Source organism: Cynocephalus volans, chromosome 10, assembly GCF_027409185.1.
Source record: "Cynocephalus volans isolate mCynVol1 chromosome 10, mCynVol1.pri, whole genome shotgun sequence".
Lineage (NCBI taxonomy): Eukaryota > Metazoa > Chordata > Mammalia > Dermoptera > Cynocephalidae > Cynocephalus > Cynocephalus volans.
In genome coordinates, this window is record NC_084469.1 from 103,441,304 (window position 1) to 103,458,318 (window position 17,015).

General features: G+C 44.8%; 1 protein-coding gene across 1 annotated transcript in view; it reads left to right on the forward strand.

The window, feature by feature from the left end:
• Window positions 1–9,329: 9,329 nt before the first annotated feature.
• Window positions 9,330–17,015, forward strand: part of LDLR (low density lipoprotein receptor) — a 31,964-nt gene continuing 24,278 nt past the window's right edge. The window contains exon 1 of the mRNA XM_063110237.1: window positions 9,330–9,501. Coding sequence (XP_062966307.1) covers window positions 9,435–9,501 — 67 coding nt within the window. The 5' untranslated portion in view covers window positions 9,330–9,434. The remainder of the gene's footprint in view (window positions 9,502–17,015) is intronic.

The window sequence follows — 17,015 nt, forward strand, 5'->3', positions numbered from 1 at the left end:
CTGTTCCCTGACCTAAGACCACGAGTTCCAGTTAATTCTACCACGGAGGACAGAGCTCAGATTCCAGATGGGGCAGCGGGATCGCCCTGCATCCTAAGATGCAGAATGAGAAGAGTAGATACAGGAGGACAGGGTCCCCAGCAGGAGCTTCTGACGAGTTTTTCTCCCGTTCTGTGGGGTCCTGGCAGCAGGGTAAAGTCCTCTGGAAAGAGATGAGTGAGGCTGTGATGCCCTTGACATTGAGCCTTGATAGCCGTGGCTCGTCATCACTGACGGAGAAGCTGCTGCGGAGGCCAAGGTCGACCGGGAGGCTTGAAGAAGCTTCTAACAAAGGCTTCTTTCTCTTCTCTTTCTGTCTTGCTTTCTCTCTGTTTTTCCCCCCTTTCCTTCCTTCCTTCCTTCCTTCCTTCCTTCCTTCCTTTTTTCCATCCTTCCTTTCTCTTTCTTTATCTTTTTTTGTTTGTTTGTTTGGCTAGCTGGTAAGCTTTCTTGCTTTCTTTCTCTTCCTCCCTCCCTCCTCCCCTCTCTTTTCTTTCTAATTGTGGCAAAATACACAAAACATAAAATTTACCATCTTAACCCTTTTACGTGTACAATTTAGTAATAGTAAGCACATTCACATGATTATGCACCCATTGTCACCATCTGTCTCCAGAACTTTCTCATCTCCCCAAACTGACACTCTGTCCCCATTAAACACTCACTCCCCATCCCCCTCCCCAGCCCCTGGCACCCCCCCCATTCTACTTTCTGTTTCTACAGATCTGACGACTCTAGGGATCTCCTGTAAGTGGAATTATACAGTATTTGTCTTTTTGTGTTTGGCTTATTTACTTTTTTTTTTTTTTTTAGCAGCTGGTTCGTACAGGAACTGTTCTTTTTCTCCTTAATCACACAAATCATACACAAAAAATGTCCAACATTCTAGGAGGACACAGTGAAAAACATCCTCTCCCAATTGCCTCCAGACCAGGCCACAGGGCTATGTGATTCCCAAGGTTGCAACCACTTGCCACTCAGATACTTGGCTCCCAGTCTTAACGGGACTGCAGTCCTGGACTCTGGCCCATCTTCCTTCCTGCCCACGTCTTTCTCTCAGCCTTGGCTCTTTAGCAGTCACCCAAAACGCAGATACGTAGAGCCTATTCCCAGCCACTGCTGCTAGGGAGATAAAAGCCGCAACCTGGAACCTAGCCACGGGTGAGGAAAGATCTTTTTCTCTCTTGCATGTATGAACTGGCCCTGCCTGGGAGGCCTTGCAGCCCAGGCCTTTGTAGGCCAAGGGTAGACTGCTGGGAAACAAAAGCCTCATCCTGACCTTTGGAAGCTCCATGGCGTCTCAGCCAAAATATAACCAGAACCCGACCATTCCTTACCTCCATGGCCCGCCCGAGTCCAGCACTCTCATCTCCCCTCTAGACCAGCACAATCGCCCCTTCCCTGGGCTCCCACCTCCCACCCTTGCTCCCTCACAGTCTGTTCCCATGACAGCCACTGGGGGTGCCTGTGAGCACCTGAGTCAAGGCATGTGTCTCCTCTGCTCAGCAACACTCCATGGCTCCCACCTCACACAGGGTAGATAGAAGCCAAAGTTCTCCCTGTAGGCAACAAGGCCCTGCCTGCTCTACTTTGTCACCAGCTTGTCCTTGCCTCCTCCAAGTCACTCCACCCCAGCCTTACTGGCTTCCCTTCTTCTGCTAGAAATTTCCCACCTCATTCCCACCTCTGGGAACTTGCATCTTCTCTTCCCTGTGCTCACAACACCGTTCCCTCAGCCAGTGCCTTTTTATCATCCAGGTCTTTGCTCCAATGTCCACATCCTCAGAGAGGCCACCTTTCCTTTCCCCAATCAAAAGTCATTCCAGTGGCATGAAGGGCACTGTGAATCTTTTCCTTTTTTTTTTTAAAAGATGACCAGTAAGGGGATCTTAACCCTTGACTTGGTGGTGTCAGCACCACGCTCTCCCAAGTGAGCCACGGGCTGGCCTTATTGTGAATCTTTTCTATCTTGCTGTGTACAGGTTTGTACTTAGGGTGGGGCCTGGGACGTAGTACCCCAAAATACGGCACTGAAGCATTGGAGGAAAGATCAGAAACCGGAACCGCTCTCTCCTGAAATAGACCATAAAAACTGGAAAGAATTACCTGGCCTCTTTGTCCCCTCCTGAATCGGGCCGTAGACTCTCATTCCAACAGTGGAACATACCTGGAAGGGAAAAAACTGTCTTTATTGCTGAAGACACAGGGACACAGAGGAAAACCTGAAGGAATAGGCCTTGTGACATCTCCAGTTTATTACCATTAGATCAGACCCCCTTTTGTCCAATCATGCCTCTCCAGATTGCCCTGTTTCTTTGGGTCTGCAACTTACCGTAGATAAATTTGTTATGCTTCTCTCTTTTTTCTTCTGGCAGCTGGCCAGTACAAAGTGGATTTTTACTATGTCCACCTTTTGACCTTTTTACTTTTTTTTTTTTTTAATTTTATTTTGTCGATATACATTGTGGCTGATTATTGCTCCCCATCACCAAAACCTTTTTACTTTTTTTGAAAATGCTTTTTTAAATAAAATTTACCATAGTAACCTTTTTTTTTTTTTTTTTTTTTGGCAGCTGGCTGAAACAGGGATCTGAACCCTTGACCTTGGTGTTATCAACACCGTGCTCTAACCAACTGAGCTAACCAGCCAGCCCCATATTAACTATTTTCAAGTTCAGTGGCATAAAGTATATTCACATTGTGCAATTATCACCAACATCCATCTCCAGAACTCCCCAAATTGACACTCTGTTCCCAACTCCCCTTCCTCCTTCCCATAGCACTATTCTACTTCCTGACTATGAATGTGCCTATTTTAGGACCTAATAATATAAATGGAATCAAATAACATTTGTCTTTGTGACTGGCTTATTTCACTTAACATAATGTTCTCAAGGGACATCCATGGTGTAGCATGTGTCAGGATTTTTCTTTAGGCTGAATAATATTTCATTGTATAGATCGACCACATTTTGTTTATCCGTTCATCTGTTGATGGACACTTGGGTTATTTGCACATTTTGGCTGTTGCGAATCATGCTGCAATGCACATTAGTGTGTAAATATCTCTTTTAAGTCCTTGCTTAACCAGAAGTGGAGTTGCTGGGTTATATGGTAACTCTGTTTTTAGTTTTTTTGGGAAACAGCCAAACTGTTTTTGATAGCAGCTGCATCATTTTATATTCCCATCCACAGTGAACAAGGGTTCCAGTTTCTCCACATCCTTGCCTTTAACTGCTGTTTTCTGGTTTTTGATAATACTCTTCCTAATAGGTGTAAAGCAGTATTTTGTTGTGGTTTTGACTTGCATTTCCCTAATGATTAGTGATGTGAAGCATCTTTTCATGTGCTTACTGTACATATATCTACTTTGGCGAAATGTCTGTTCAAGTTCTTTGCCCGTTTTTGATCAAGTTTTTTTTTGTTGTTCAGTTGAAAAAGTTCTTTATATATTCTGGATATTGATCCCTTATCAAATATATGATTTGCAAATATTTTCTCCCATTCCATCGGTTGTATTTACACTCTGTTGCTAGTGTTGGGGCCCAGAAAGCAATATCCCAAAGTGAAGCCTTCAGAAGCAGCCTCATACATTCTCCTGCCCTCCTGTCTCTCAGTCTCATTCTCCCCTGAGACCAGCTATAGAAACTAGAATCCCTCTCCCCAAGGTGGGTCATAGATACACTATAATCTCCTCCCCTACCTCTCTGTGTAGGAGCTGGCCAGAAAGAAATTCTCTAACCTACCTTGTCTGATTATAGGTCATAAGACCCCCATTCCAGAAAGGGTCCTGCCCCATACCCTGGAGGAATGAATGCTACACAGAGAAACAAAGAAGAATCTGAACAGAGAGGCCTTGCTGGTTTCCCCACTCAGTCTATGAGCATTAGATCACACTTTTTTTGCCCAATCACATTTCTACACAGCTACGCCTGCTTCATAGAACCTAAGCATAAATATGGACAATTTTTCCTGTATCTTTGGGTCTTCATTCTGAAGGCTCCCGTATCACATAAAACTATGATATTAAAAATTTTGTTGGGGCCAGCCCGTGGCTCACTCGGGAGAGTGCGGTGCTGATAACACCAAGGCCACGGGTTCGGATCCCCATATAGGGATGGCCGGTTGGCTCACTGGGGGAGCGTGGTGCTGACAACACCAAGTCAAGGGTTAAGATCCCCTTACCGGTCATCTTTTAAAAAAAAAAAAAAAAAGAAATTTTGTTGTGCCTATTCTTCACATTAATCTGTGTTTATCGGATGATTTTTCAGAGAACCTTCAGGGGATTGAAGGGGATGTCTTCTCTTGGCCCCAACAATAGTGTCCTTTGATGCAGAAAAGTTTTTAATTTCATTGACATCCAACTTATCTAATTTTTCTCTTACTTCCCGTGCTTTTGGCGTCATATTGAAGAAATCATTGCCAATTCCAATGTCATGAGGCTTTTCTCCTGTTTTTTTTTTCTAAGAGTTTTGTAGTTTGAGCTCTTACATTTAGGTTTTTGATCCATGTTGAGTTAATTTTGGTATATGGTGTGAGGTAAGGGTTCAGCTTCGTTTTGCTGAATGTGGATATCCAAATTTTCCCAGCATCGTTTGTTGAAAAGACTCCATTGAATGGTCTTACCAGCTTTGTCAAAGATAATTTGGCCATATATGTGAGGTTTATTTCTGGGCTTTCTATTCTAGTCCATTGGTGTATATGTCTACCTTTATGCCAGTAGAATCCTGTTTGATTATTGTAGCTTTGTAGTAACTTTTTTTTTTTTTAAAAGATGACCGGTAAGGGGATCTCAATCCTCGGCTTGGTGTTGTCAGCACCACGCTCAACCAGTGAGCCATCCAGCCATCCCTATATAGGATCCGAACCCGGGGCCTTGGTGTTCTCAGCACCACACTGTCCTGAGTGAGCCATGGGCTGGCCCTGTAGTAACTTTTGAAATCAGATATCAAGAGTTCAGATTCCCATACCAGCCAGCCACCGGAAAAAAAAAAAAAAAAGTGAAATCAGAAAGTGTGAGACCTCTAAGTTTGTTCTTTTTTTCCAAGATTGTTTTGGCTATTTGGGGTCCCTTTAGATTTCATGTGATTTTTAGAATAATTTTTTCTATTTATGCAAAGAAGTCATTGGGATTTTGATAGGGGTTACATTAAATCTGTAACTTGCATTAGACAGTATTGACATCTTACAATGTTATATCTTCCAATCTGTGAACATGGGATGTTTTTCCATGTATTTATATCTTCTTTAATTTCTCTCAGCAGTATTTTGTAGTTTTCACTGTATAAGTCTTTCACCTTCGTGGTTACATTTATTCTTAAACTGGTTTTTTGTGTGTATTGAGTTTGTATCCTACAACTTTGCTGAATTCATTTATTAGTTTTTTTTTTTTTTTTTTGTGGCATCTTTAGGGTTTTCTACATATAAGATCATGTCATCTGTGAACAGAGATCATTTTACTTCTTCCTTTCCAATTTGTATATCCTTTGTTTCTTTTTCTCACCTAATTGCTCTAGCTAGAACTTCCAATGCTGTTTTGAATAGAAAGGACAAAAGTAGGCATCCTTGTCTTGTTCTTGAACTCAGGAAGAATTCTTTTTACTTTTGAACCATGGGAATGTTTCACCTTTTCAAAATAAATTTAGGGCTGAGCCCGTGGCGCACTTGGTAGAGTGCTGCGCTGGCAGCGCGGCGACGCTCCCGCCGCGGGTTCGGATCCTATATAGGACTGACCGGTGCACTCACTGGCTGAGTGCCGGTCACGAAAAAACGACAAAAAAAAAAAAAATTAAATGCACTTTTTATCTAGTAGTCTCCGACTTCTCTTTATTTTTATTTTTTCTTTCTGGCAGCTGGCCGGCATGGGGATCTGAACCCTTGACACTGGTGTTATCAGCACCATGCTCTAACCATTCCCACTTCTCATATTAGAAATAGCCTCTGCATTCTCTGGACACATTTATATGTAGAAAATACTAAAGACACCACCAAAATACTCTTAAAATTAATAAATGAATTCAACAAAGTTGCAGGATACAAAATCAATACATACACACAAAAAGTTGCATTTCTATACAATTCAAAAAATAAATTAAGAAATCAGTTTTGGGCTGGCTGGTTAGCTCAGTTGGTTAGAGTGTGGTGCTGATAACATCAAGGTCCAGGGTTCCATCCCTGTACTAACCAGCTGACAACAACAACAACAAAAGAAAACAATTTTATTAGGTCCATGTTTATAGACAAACCCTGCCCCGTTCTCGCTCCTGGAGTCCTTGCGGCAAGGTCACCAACTCAGGTCTCTGTGTTCTCAATATAGGCTTGCTTTTGAGTCTGGTGTTGGAAAGGAAGGACCAGCAAAATTTGAGTTCCTAATTATCAAAATCCTAGTGACGGTGAAATTGAGAAACAGCACATCTCTGATGTGGTTGCAGCCACACCAACCATAAGTTCCCTTTATTTTCACTTTTTAATTTAACCCTTATTGTGGGCAGGCGCTGGTAATACAAGCCATGGTGTCTGCCCTCACATGGCTTACGGGCATTTTGTGGAGATAATTAATGGCAACTAACCCAAGTCAGGTCCCTGATTGTATCCAGAGGCCTCTGCGGTTAGTCATCCCTTCTTTGCTGACTTTTGGGCCAAAGGCCAGACAGCCCAGCTGGCAGTGGTCACCTCTACCAAAAGGCCAGGCTGGCCTGGGCAGAGACCTACTCTGTTCTGAGCCTCCTGGTGAATTAGAGAGGTGGAAACCAGGAGGAGGCAGGCTGGCTGTCTATTAGAAGGAGGAAAACACCTACCCCGGGTTGTATTAGATGACTCCGCAAGCCCACTAGCTTTTTTTTTTGGCAGCTGGCTGATATGGGAATCCAGACCCTTGACCTTGGCATTACAAGGCTGCACTCTAACCAGCTGAACCAACCAGCCAGCCCAGGAACTTTCAAATAAAAAGGATATCATGGAAGGGTTATTTACTGAGTGTCTAGGAGGAAGAAGGCTGGAAAAGGCAGGTTTTCCTTAAAGAGATTAAAAAAAAAAAAACAAGCTGGTGGGATAGCTTGGTTGGTTAGAGCATGGTGTTATATAACACCAAGGTCAAGGATTCGGATTCCCCTTTACCGGCCAGCTGCTGGGGGGCAGGGGGTGTGGGTCAAGGATGACTCCAATCACTTCATATACATTTACCTACTTAATCCTCATAAGAATTAATGCGCAAATACAACAATACAAAAAAAAAGAAAAAGGTAAAACAAAGCAAAAAAGAACCCTATGCGTTAGTTACAGAAGAGGAAATAGAAGCTGTAATAAATAGAAGTAGAAAAATTAAACACCGTGATTCTATCCTTAGTGTAATATGTGACCATGTCCATGAGCTCAGGGACAGTGAGGCCTGGAGATTTCCACAGGCAGGTCAGAGGTCTGGGGAAAGCTGTCCTGGAAACTTTGGCTGGGCCTTGGCTCTCAGGAAATGTGGTGTTCAGAGCTTTTGTGGCCCTTTTCCAGGCCTGCCCCGACCTCTAGCTCTGAATAAAATTTAAGCTAAGTCCCTTCTGGGAAGAGTCCCTTCCTGGTAACTCTTTCTAGGCCTGTTGGGAAGGAAGGGCCATCACCAGGAGGATAAAGAGAGCTGGACTCACAACACAAACTGAGCTTGTGTCTCCTAATTTTTCTAAAGGGAAATCAAACCCAGTGATTATAATCTATCTTTTTTAGGAAGCAGCTGTCTGTTACAGGCATTGAACCCTGGACCTTGGTGTCATCAGCAGCATGCTCTAACCAACTGAGCTAATCAGCCAACCCCTAACTGACTTCTTTTTAATGTAGCAAATGGGATAAGGAATGGAATTTAATGGGGACAACTCCTAGTACTTGCCTATCCTTGTAAACTTTCCCAGGTGATTGATAATTATCTCATTTGACCCTGACATTTGGCTGGTAAGGAGATCTGAAGCCTTGACCTTGGTGTTATAACACCCCATGCTCTAACCAACTGAGCTAACTGGCCAGTCCTGACCCTGAAACTGAATCTGACAATAGAGGAAGTATCATTATCTCCCCTTTACAGGTTGGGAAAGCTAATTTACTTGCTTGAGGTCCAACTCTGAAGCTGGGCTCTTCACTGCCAAGCACTCTGCTTATAAATTTCCTCCTCTGGATTAATCGCCATTTTTATTTCTACATACAATTTTTCTTTTCTTTTCTTTTCTTTTTTTTTTTTTTTTGTTATGGGGATCCAAACCCTAGACCCTGCCGTTACAAGGCTGAGCTCCAACCAACTGAGCTAACCAGCCAGCTCCAATTTTCTGAGGGCTCAATTATCCCCTCTCTACCTCCTTTCATGGGTTTCTCAATAATGCTGCTGAGAGGTTAGCACTCTCCGATAGAGTCAGTTTGCAATACCCCAGAGAACTCCAGCTCTTTCCTGGGGAACCCTCCCAAATTGCCAGACCCTTTGTGTTCAGGTAAGTAGGTAACCCCAAAAAACCCAAAAGAGACTCCTTGATTCTTAGAAGTTTCTCTCCATCACTCCTCCATTTAGGCAACCAGGCTGAGCTGCAGAAGTAGGTTTGTTTTGATTTTGCTCCAGGGAGAAGCCACCCTTCTGTTAGTAAAGCTCCTTTTCCTAAAAGGATAAACCAATATTTATGTCCAGACTCCAGGTACTGGGTCAACTGATTTTTGAGATGTTTTTCCTCGTAATTCCTCCAAGTGCTGGATCCCACAAAACAAAATACTTTCTTTGGCTGTATTTCATGAAGATTTTATTTAAATTCTTCATTGATTACTGTTTATAAGGCAATTTAGAATAATCATCTAAAAACAATATACAGCTAAACTAAGCTGAAAAAATCTACATGCAATTCCTAGAAAGGAAAAAGTAAATATAGAAGGGGGGTGGTTTTCCAATATTTCTAGTTTTTCCTTTTGAGGCAGAGAGGAGATCATTAGGCTATTAGAGAATTTGAAAGGACGGTTGTTACTTCTTTAGGCAGGAATGACAAACGTAGCAGTTAAACGTTAAGAAATTCCAGGGGGTTCTTCCAGGAGACGCCTTTCCAGTTTTGGGGGGTCAGCTCTTCACCGGCGACTAAAATACAACAACCCAAGTTGCCTGCTCCGGATCTGCTTTGGGACTGGAATCAGAATCAGGGTTTCACGGGTTAAAAAAGCCAATGTCACATCAGCCGTTCGAAACTCCTCCTCTCCCTGTGAGGTGAAGACATTTGAAAATCACCCCACTGCAAACTCCTCCCCCTGCTAGAAACCTCACATTGAAATGCTGCAAATGACTCTGGCCTTTAGTGCAGTCGCCGCCTGGCCACGCGAAGGCCGGGTGTTCTGTGGGGACACAGAGTGCCGTGGTCCGGGGCAGGACGTTGCGGGCAGAGGCTGCGATCATGCGACCCGCGGAAGGGGGGCTGCGCTGGGCCACCGCCCTGCTCCTCATCGCAGCAGGAGCTGCAGGTAAGGCTTGCTCCAGGAGCCTCCGCGGGGTGAGAGGGAGCCCCCGAACTCCGGGAGTCCCTTGGTTATTTGGGGGAGGAGAGCGAAAAAATAATCACTCCGTCCGGGGAAACTTGGGGGAGAAGTACGGTTGGAGGGGGTGCTGAGGCGGGCGCAAGGGTTTGGGGGAGTCTGGGGGGATCAGGGGAAACGAGGCGAGGCTCCCCCCCTCGGGGCCTCCACGTCTTTCTCAGAGTGGGGTACGGGGACCTCCGGTCCTAAAAGGAGGGGGCCCCCCCCTCCCCGCCAACCAGTTTTCTAGGGGGGAAGGCGACTGGAGACCCGGCTGGTCCGCACGCGCCTTGCCGAAGGCTACAGCGCCCCGCCCCCTCCGCCCCGCCCCCAGCTCCCATTGGGCGCAGTCCGAACACGCGAGGTTCGAGCCACTCCCCTCACCCAATGGGAGGTGGCAGAAGCAGAGGCGCGCGCCGAGAGGGGCGGGGCTAGGGCGGAAATCGCCTCGCGGCGGTTTCTGGGTGAGGCGGCTCCACGGAAGGTTTCGCTTCAGTCCCGGGCTCCCGAGCCGCTTCTGGTCATTCTCGCCCAGGCGCCCTCGGTGAGACCTCCGTCATCCCCACCTCGTCCTCGGGGCCGCCCTAGCTCCGCCCGCCCTGGTCAAGTTCACAGACGTGCCCCAGGCCACCCTCAAGGCCTCGGTTCCTTTCGAAGCTGAGTCGTTGCCTTGGAAACTCTCCTGCCCCGCCTTGGTCCGTGGCCGAGACCTTCAGCCGGGGCGAGGCAGGGTCCCGGAGGGCGATACCTAGACCGACCCTCAGGGTGGCCTTTGTTCGGAGGCCCTAAATGGATTCGGTTGAGTTTCCCACATGGCGACTTTTGGTTTTTTGGGGGGGAGGGTAGATCCGAATTTAGACTTAGACAGGAGGCTAGTTGGTGCATGATCTTGAGTTACTGGTTTCTTAAGTGGCTTTAAATTAACTGCGGAGAGGCAGTCAGCTCCGCCCGGGGACAGTAGTTAAATGGCCCTTTTCCTACTTAGAACCAGCGCAGCCTATATAAGGATTGGGATTGCCTGATAACAGGATTGCAAGAAGCTTTTTTCTTTCTTTCTTTTCTTTCTTTCTTTTTTTTATTGGCAGGGCGTTGACTCTGAGTGGAGGGAGAGCTTTGAATCGCTGGGAATCCACACTGACACATCAGTTTCCACTAGGAGGGTGCAGCAAAATAGCAGGGATGATTATCCTTGCAGTATTTCGGCCACCCAGTTGTATAAAGCATAGCAAGCATGGCTTGGTGAAGAGGCAGTGGATTAACTTGTATTTCACCGGCTGATCAACTCCTTCCTTAAGAGAAAATGTTGCGGGGGCTGGCCCGTGGCTCACTCGGGAGAGTGCGGTGCTGACAACACCAAGCCAAGGGTTAAGATCCCCTTACTGGTCATCTTAAAAAGAAAAAAGAAAATGTTGCTAGTGAGATCCTGAGCAAGGCCATGTAGCTCACTTTAGTGTCCTCTCTCCCTGGATGGCTGAGGATCTGATGTGTGGAGGCTCTGAGCCCTGATGTCTTTCCCAGACTTCCCAGAGCTGGATGATGTGTGTTTATAGCCGCCCTGGCTGCACTGGCTTGCTTGAGGGCATTTCGAGAGGAGAATTTCTTAATCTGTTTCCTTTAGGAACGGAATCTACACTGTGCGCCTGTACTTAGCCAGATCAAAATCAGCTAATAGTCTTGTTTGGTGTGTTAAAGAGGTCAGGGACTCAGTCAACTTCAGAGAAAGTAGAGCCGTCTTTCTGAGAGTTGTGTTGGCTTTAGCAGCAAGTCCCAGGGGGATTTTACAAACTTTTCTTCCAGGAGACCACGGATAAAAGATAGGGTGTGCTTTCTTGAGACTCAAAAAGCTTTAGCGGAATTATGTTCCTTGGTCTGTCTTTCTAGGCGATTCCTGCTCTTATCTGTAGGGTTCCTCCCCGGATAAGATCCAATTCTAGATGCTTCTGTTGCTGGGTGCTTTGATGGGCCTTTCCATGTCCCCTTTTCATTCTGGTTAAGTACATTAATAGCATCCATGCTCTGCCTAGCTGTCAAACGAATGGCAACTTGTTGCTAATAGACTCTGGAACTCACCAGTGGTGAATAGTGACAGAGACAGGCTGCCCCTCCCAAAAGGAGCTGACAACAAAATTTACCATCAAGATAATGCCTGGGGAAAAATAAGCCCCCGTTTTGGGTATGGCACTGATCCATTGATTTCTCATTCATTTCCGGCTGAGTCTGTTCACTTCAGCCAGGGGTTTTTCTTTTTTCAGGGAAATGATTCTAGCTACAGTTTTGATTTCCCTGTACAACGATGATTTTCAGTAGCATGGGAAAGAAAACATTGAAAGCATTTACCACCTCATTTGTGTGCTGGGCAAAAAGCAGAAATGTGTATTCTCCTTTTCTGTTTCAATTACCTAGTTCCTGACTTGTCACCCGTGACATGAGAGATTGGAGGGGGTTTTTTTAGAGATTTTTTTTGAGAGGGGTTAAGTGCAGGGCTGGCTCCTGAGCTCAGCTGGTTAGAGCACAGTGTTATAATACCAAGGTCAAGGATTCAGATCCCCATACTGGCCAGCCACCCAAAAAAAAAGAAAAATAGAGGGGCACAGTGTTTGTGTCATTTTGGGCATCCGCAGCATGAGGAGATATGGGAACCTGGTGCTCTGGTTTGCTTTTGCTGAAGTTCAAATAAACTAGTGTGGAAAACCCAAACATTGCTTAAGAAAAGCACAAAGAAGATGTACTGTTTCTTGGGCTGTGGTGTTTGAAACAGTTCTGTCCCCTTGCTCAGAAAGGGCCATGCTGTGGGGACACCCACTGACGCACCGGCACTTGGTACTCCTGTTCCTGAGCCCTGCCCGCACTGTCCAGGCCACTGGGGGCTTATTTTGCAGGCTGCTGCTGTAGCAGTAAATTCTACTTTTTACACATTGTCTAGAGGGCTGGCCAGCTGTTGGGTCATCTGTTGGGACAGAAATAGTAGAGGTGGGGTCTTCCTTTTGGAGCGGTCTTGAGATACCTGTGGCTAGCAAATAGAGAATTACAGCCAGGGGAAGGCTTGATGTCCAGAGAGGGTGACGTGAATTTGTTGTCCTTTATCTCTTTAAAGGGCCTTCAGTATTATTATTATTTCCAGTCTTTGTGGTGAAACATTTTGTTTGTAAGATGGCCCTTTATGCAATGGATCAGTGATCACCAAAGCTGAGGTCACTTGGTGGGGTGACTGAAGCTCCTCCTCCAATATCTTTATTGCCAGTGCCCCTTGCCTGAACTTCCCGTTTTATTTATAGTGAGAGTCCTGGAATCCCAGTTGCCTTTTGCCCACCCAGTGTGTCAGCAAGGGATAAGTGACTCACTTCCTCCTTCCAGCACAATTGGAATTCAGCTGTGAGTCAGTGGGGTGTGGAAGATTCCAGCCAAGCACCTCCCAGGGAGACTTTCTGCACAGATCAGGGTTTAGACAACAGGATTACCAGTCTCTGTGGCCACTGCAAGTTCCAAAGCTCAACTCCTTCGCTTCTCACTTCCCTCCTTATTTTCTACCCATTCTCCTTGTTGCCTGGGCTCCCAACTGCGGCCACCTTGGACCAAGTTCTGTTGATCCTTCTAAATACTCTTTATATATATATAATTTTTTCCAGCTTTACCACTTCTATCCTCATTCTGTCCCTCCATACATACCTCTTCTAATGTCACCTGACCACTTTCCTAACCTCTAGCAGGTGCATTGGACTTGAACTTAGAAGACCCAGAGTTTGTTTTTTTTTAATGAGGTGGCATTGATATACTGTAATGGACAGATATTAAGTGACAGTTCAGTGAGTTTCATAAGTGTCTGCATTCATGTAACCATCTTCCCTTAGCATATAGGAGGGTACTTTGAAAAGTTGGTGGAAAAATAGAATTGAGAGATAACACGCATCTCTTAATTAACTTTTTGAAGTACTCTTGTAGAATATTTATAACCTCCCGGAAAGTTCCCTTGGGACCCTTTCCAGTAGAATCACACCCTCACACGCACCAGAGGCAATCACTAATCTGATTTCTATCATTATAGTTTCGTTTTGCCTGTCCTAGAACTTCACATAGAAGCAATCATAGTATGTACTCTTTAGCAAAAAAAGCCGTAAACAACATTATGTTTTGGAGATTAGTGTGTATATCAAACGATTGTCCTTTCTTATTGCTGAGTTGAGTTCCACTAGATGGATATATCACCTGTGTGTCTGCTTAAAATCTGCATCAGCTTAAAAGCTGATGCTTATTTTATTAGTATCTGGGTGGGGCTCCTTTTTTGTTGTTCTTTAATCCTCCAACACCCTCTAGGAGATAGGGACTGCTATCCTCCCCCATTTTACAGATGAGGAAACTGATGCCCAGAAGGATTAAGTCAGTTCCCAAGTCATTCTAGTTAAATGACTTGAAAGGCCATTTTTTTTTTTTTTTTTTTTTTCTGTCTTTTTCGTGACCGGTACTCAGCCAGTGAGTGCACCGGCCATTCCTATATAGGATCCGAACCCGCGGTGGGAGCATCGCCGCGCTCCCAGCGCCGCACTCTCCCGAGTGCGCCACAGGCTCGGCCTTGAAAGGCCATTTAAACCCAGACTGTCTGTCTAACTCTTTATACACTGCTGCTCAGGGAATCTACACTAATGTGCTGGGTGAACCATCGAAGTAGAAATGGATAAAGGGGCAGATTTTTCTTCCATGGATCTTTGTACCAGAAATGCCAAATCAGATGTCTCCTTCTGTCCATGCATATTTGAGAATTCAAATAAATACGCAGATGCATATACATAAAAAAGAATGATCTTTTCAAAAAGTCACTTTTTATAAGGGAAAGCAACCAAATGTTAGTTTAATTTTGCTCCATATATTCAAGGGCAGTGGCTGGCTGGCTAGCTCTGTTGACTAGAGCTGGGTGCTGATAACACCAAGCTCCAGGGTTTGATCCCTGAACCAGCCAGCAAAAAAAAAAGATACTAGGGCAGAGAAAATGCACTCATCTGGAGGTTCAGGACAGTTTATGAATGAACGGTAATGAAGTGCAACAAAATTGTATCAAGATCTCTAGGAAGGTGGTTCTCAAACTGGGTCCCGGAGCCCCTGGCCCCACAGAACCCTCAGCCCAGGTTCAAGATTGGGTTCAAGGTTGCGTGAAATGTTCAAGGGAATTCCTAGGTCTCTGGCCTTGTCTTCCCTGGGTTAGAATGACCAAAGCCAACCAAACCCATTTGCGAGATTATAGGGTTGCCGCAATTAGGGCTAAAGCCAGAGGTATGCATTGACTGGCCTTCCGGAATATTTTTTCTTTTTCTTTCTAAAAAGTTCAAGAATAAAGGATTCATAGAAGAAAATCTAACAACCCTGAAGCAAATAAAAAATAAGCTCTGTTGCCATAATTTCCTATGTAGACACACTGATAAGATTTTGTTTCTTATGAAAATAGGATTACACTGAACTCTTCGGCACCAGGCTTTTTTTGTTGTTGTTGTGGCTGGCCAGTATGGGGATCCGAACCCTTGATCTTGGTGGTGTAACACCGCACTCTAACCAGTTAAACTAACCAGCCAGCTCTCCTGGCTTTTTTCCCACTTAACAAAATATATGTCTATATTTTATACATCTCTAACACAGATAATATAATATAAAGGTATAATGTAAATCTATATATAATATTTGGCGACTGACTGGTACAGGGAAACTGAACCCTTTTCTTGGTGTTACAAGGCCACGCTCTAACCAACTGAGCTAACCAACCAGCCTATGTTAAGACATATTTAAGTATAATCATCTATATATATGTATCTGTGTTATAGATGTATATAAAATATAGACATATAGATATATACGTACATTTTCATATAAAAATCTATAAATCTATATTTTATATAATACCTGTCTTATATATTGTTATATAAAATTTATATGTAATACTTATATAGATGCAGACATACCTTTTTATGTTAGATTTTGTATTAATTACCTATTGCTGCATGTCAGATTGCCCCAAAACTTAACAGCTTAAAACAAGACATAAGGGCCGGCCCATGGCTCACTTGGGAGAGTTGTGGTGCCAAGGCCGCGGGTTTGGATCCCTATATAGGGATGGCCGGTTGGCTCGCTTGGGAGAGCGTGATGCTGACAACACCAAGTCAAGGGTTAAGATCCCCTTACTGGTCATCTTTTTTTAAAAAAAAACAAACAAACAGGGCTGAGCCCGTGGCGCACTCGGTAGCGTGCTGCGCTAGCAGCGCGGCGACGCTCCCGCCGCCGCGGGTTCAGATCCTATATAAGGATGATCAGTGCACTCCCTGGCTGAGCGCCGGTCACCGGAAAAAAAAAAAAAAAAAAAAAAAAAAAAAAAAAAAAAAAAAAAAAAAAAAAAAACAAACAAGACATTTATTGTCTCACAGTTTCTCTGAGTCAGGAATTTGGAAGCAGTATAGTTACATGGGTATAGCTCAAGTTCTGTCATGAAGTTGCAATTGAAATGTTGGCAGGCACGAATGCGATTAAAAAAAAATGTTGGTGGAGAAATAGCATATTTGCAGGGGCCGCAGTCATGGGAAGAATCAGCCTCCAAGATGGTGCACTCAATGGCTTTTGGTGGGAGGTCTCAATTCCTGGTGGGGCTCTCCTAGAACTGCTGGAGTGGACGCGTGACATACAGCTGGCTGCCCTGGTGTAAGTGATTAAAAAGAATGAGCACAGCCAAAAAATAAAACAGCCTGGCCAGTTAGCTTCATTGGTTAGAGCACAGTGTTATAGCACCAAGGTCAAGGGTTCAGATCCCCATATTGGCCAGCCACAAAACAAACAAAAAATAAGCACAGTAGAGGCTGCGGTAATTCGCATCACCTCTATTTTCCTATTTGTTAGAAGCAAAAAAAAGCTTAGCACACACTCTAGGGGAGGGGAATTAGGCTCTACCTTTTTTTTTTTTTTTTTTTTGAAGATGACCGGTAAGGGGATCTTAACCCTTGGCTTGGTGTTGTCAGCACCATGCTCTCCAAGTGAGCTAACCGGCCATCCCTATATAGGGATCTGAACCCATGGCCTTGGTTTTATCAGTACCACACTCTCCCCAAGTGAGCAACAGGCTGGCCCTAGGCTCTACCTTTTGAAAGCAGCGTTTCAGAATTTGTGGTCATGTTTTCAACCACCGCCAGTTGCGCCCCCTTTCCTCTTATAAGTAAGATTTTGTTGGACACCCTTGAATTTACCATCAGTGCACACATGCATTAGTATTTCTGCTGGGTGCCAGGGATTTTGCGTTTGAATTTCGACAGATTCTGCCCTGTTACCTTCCCAAAAGGTGGGGTGTGGATGAGCAGCCCTTTTCCCAAACCTTTGCCCGGCCAGGTGATGAGCCAAACTCTGATTTTGGGCCTATGAAAAAGGCCTTTTCACCTATGAAAAAGACATCCCTTAGCCACAAGGTGTTTAGGTCTAGGCTGGAAGATACATAGATAAAC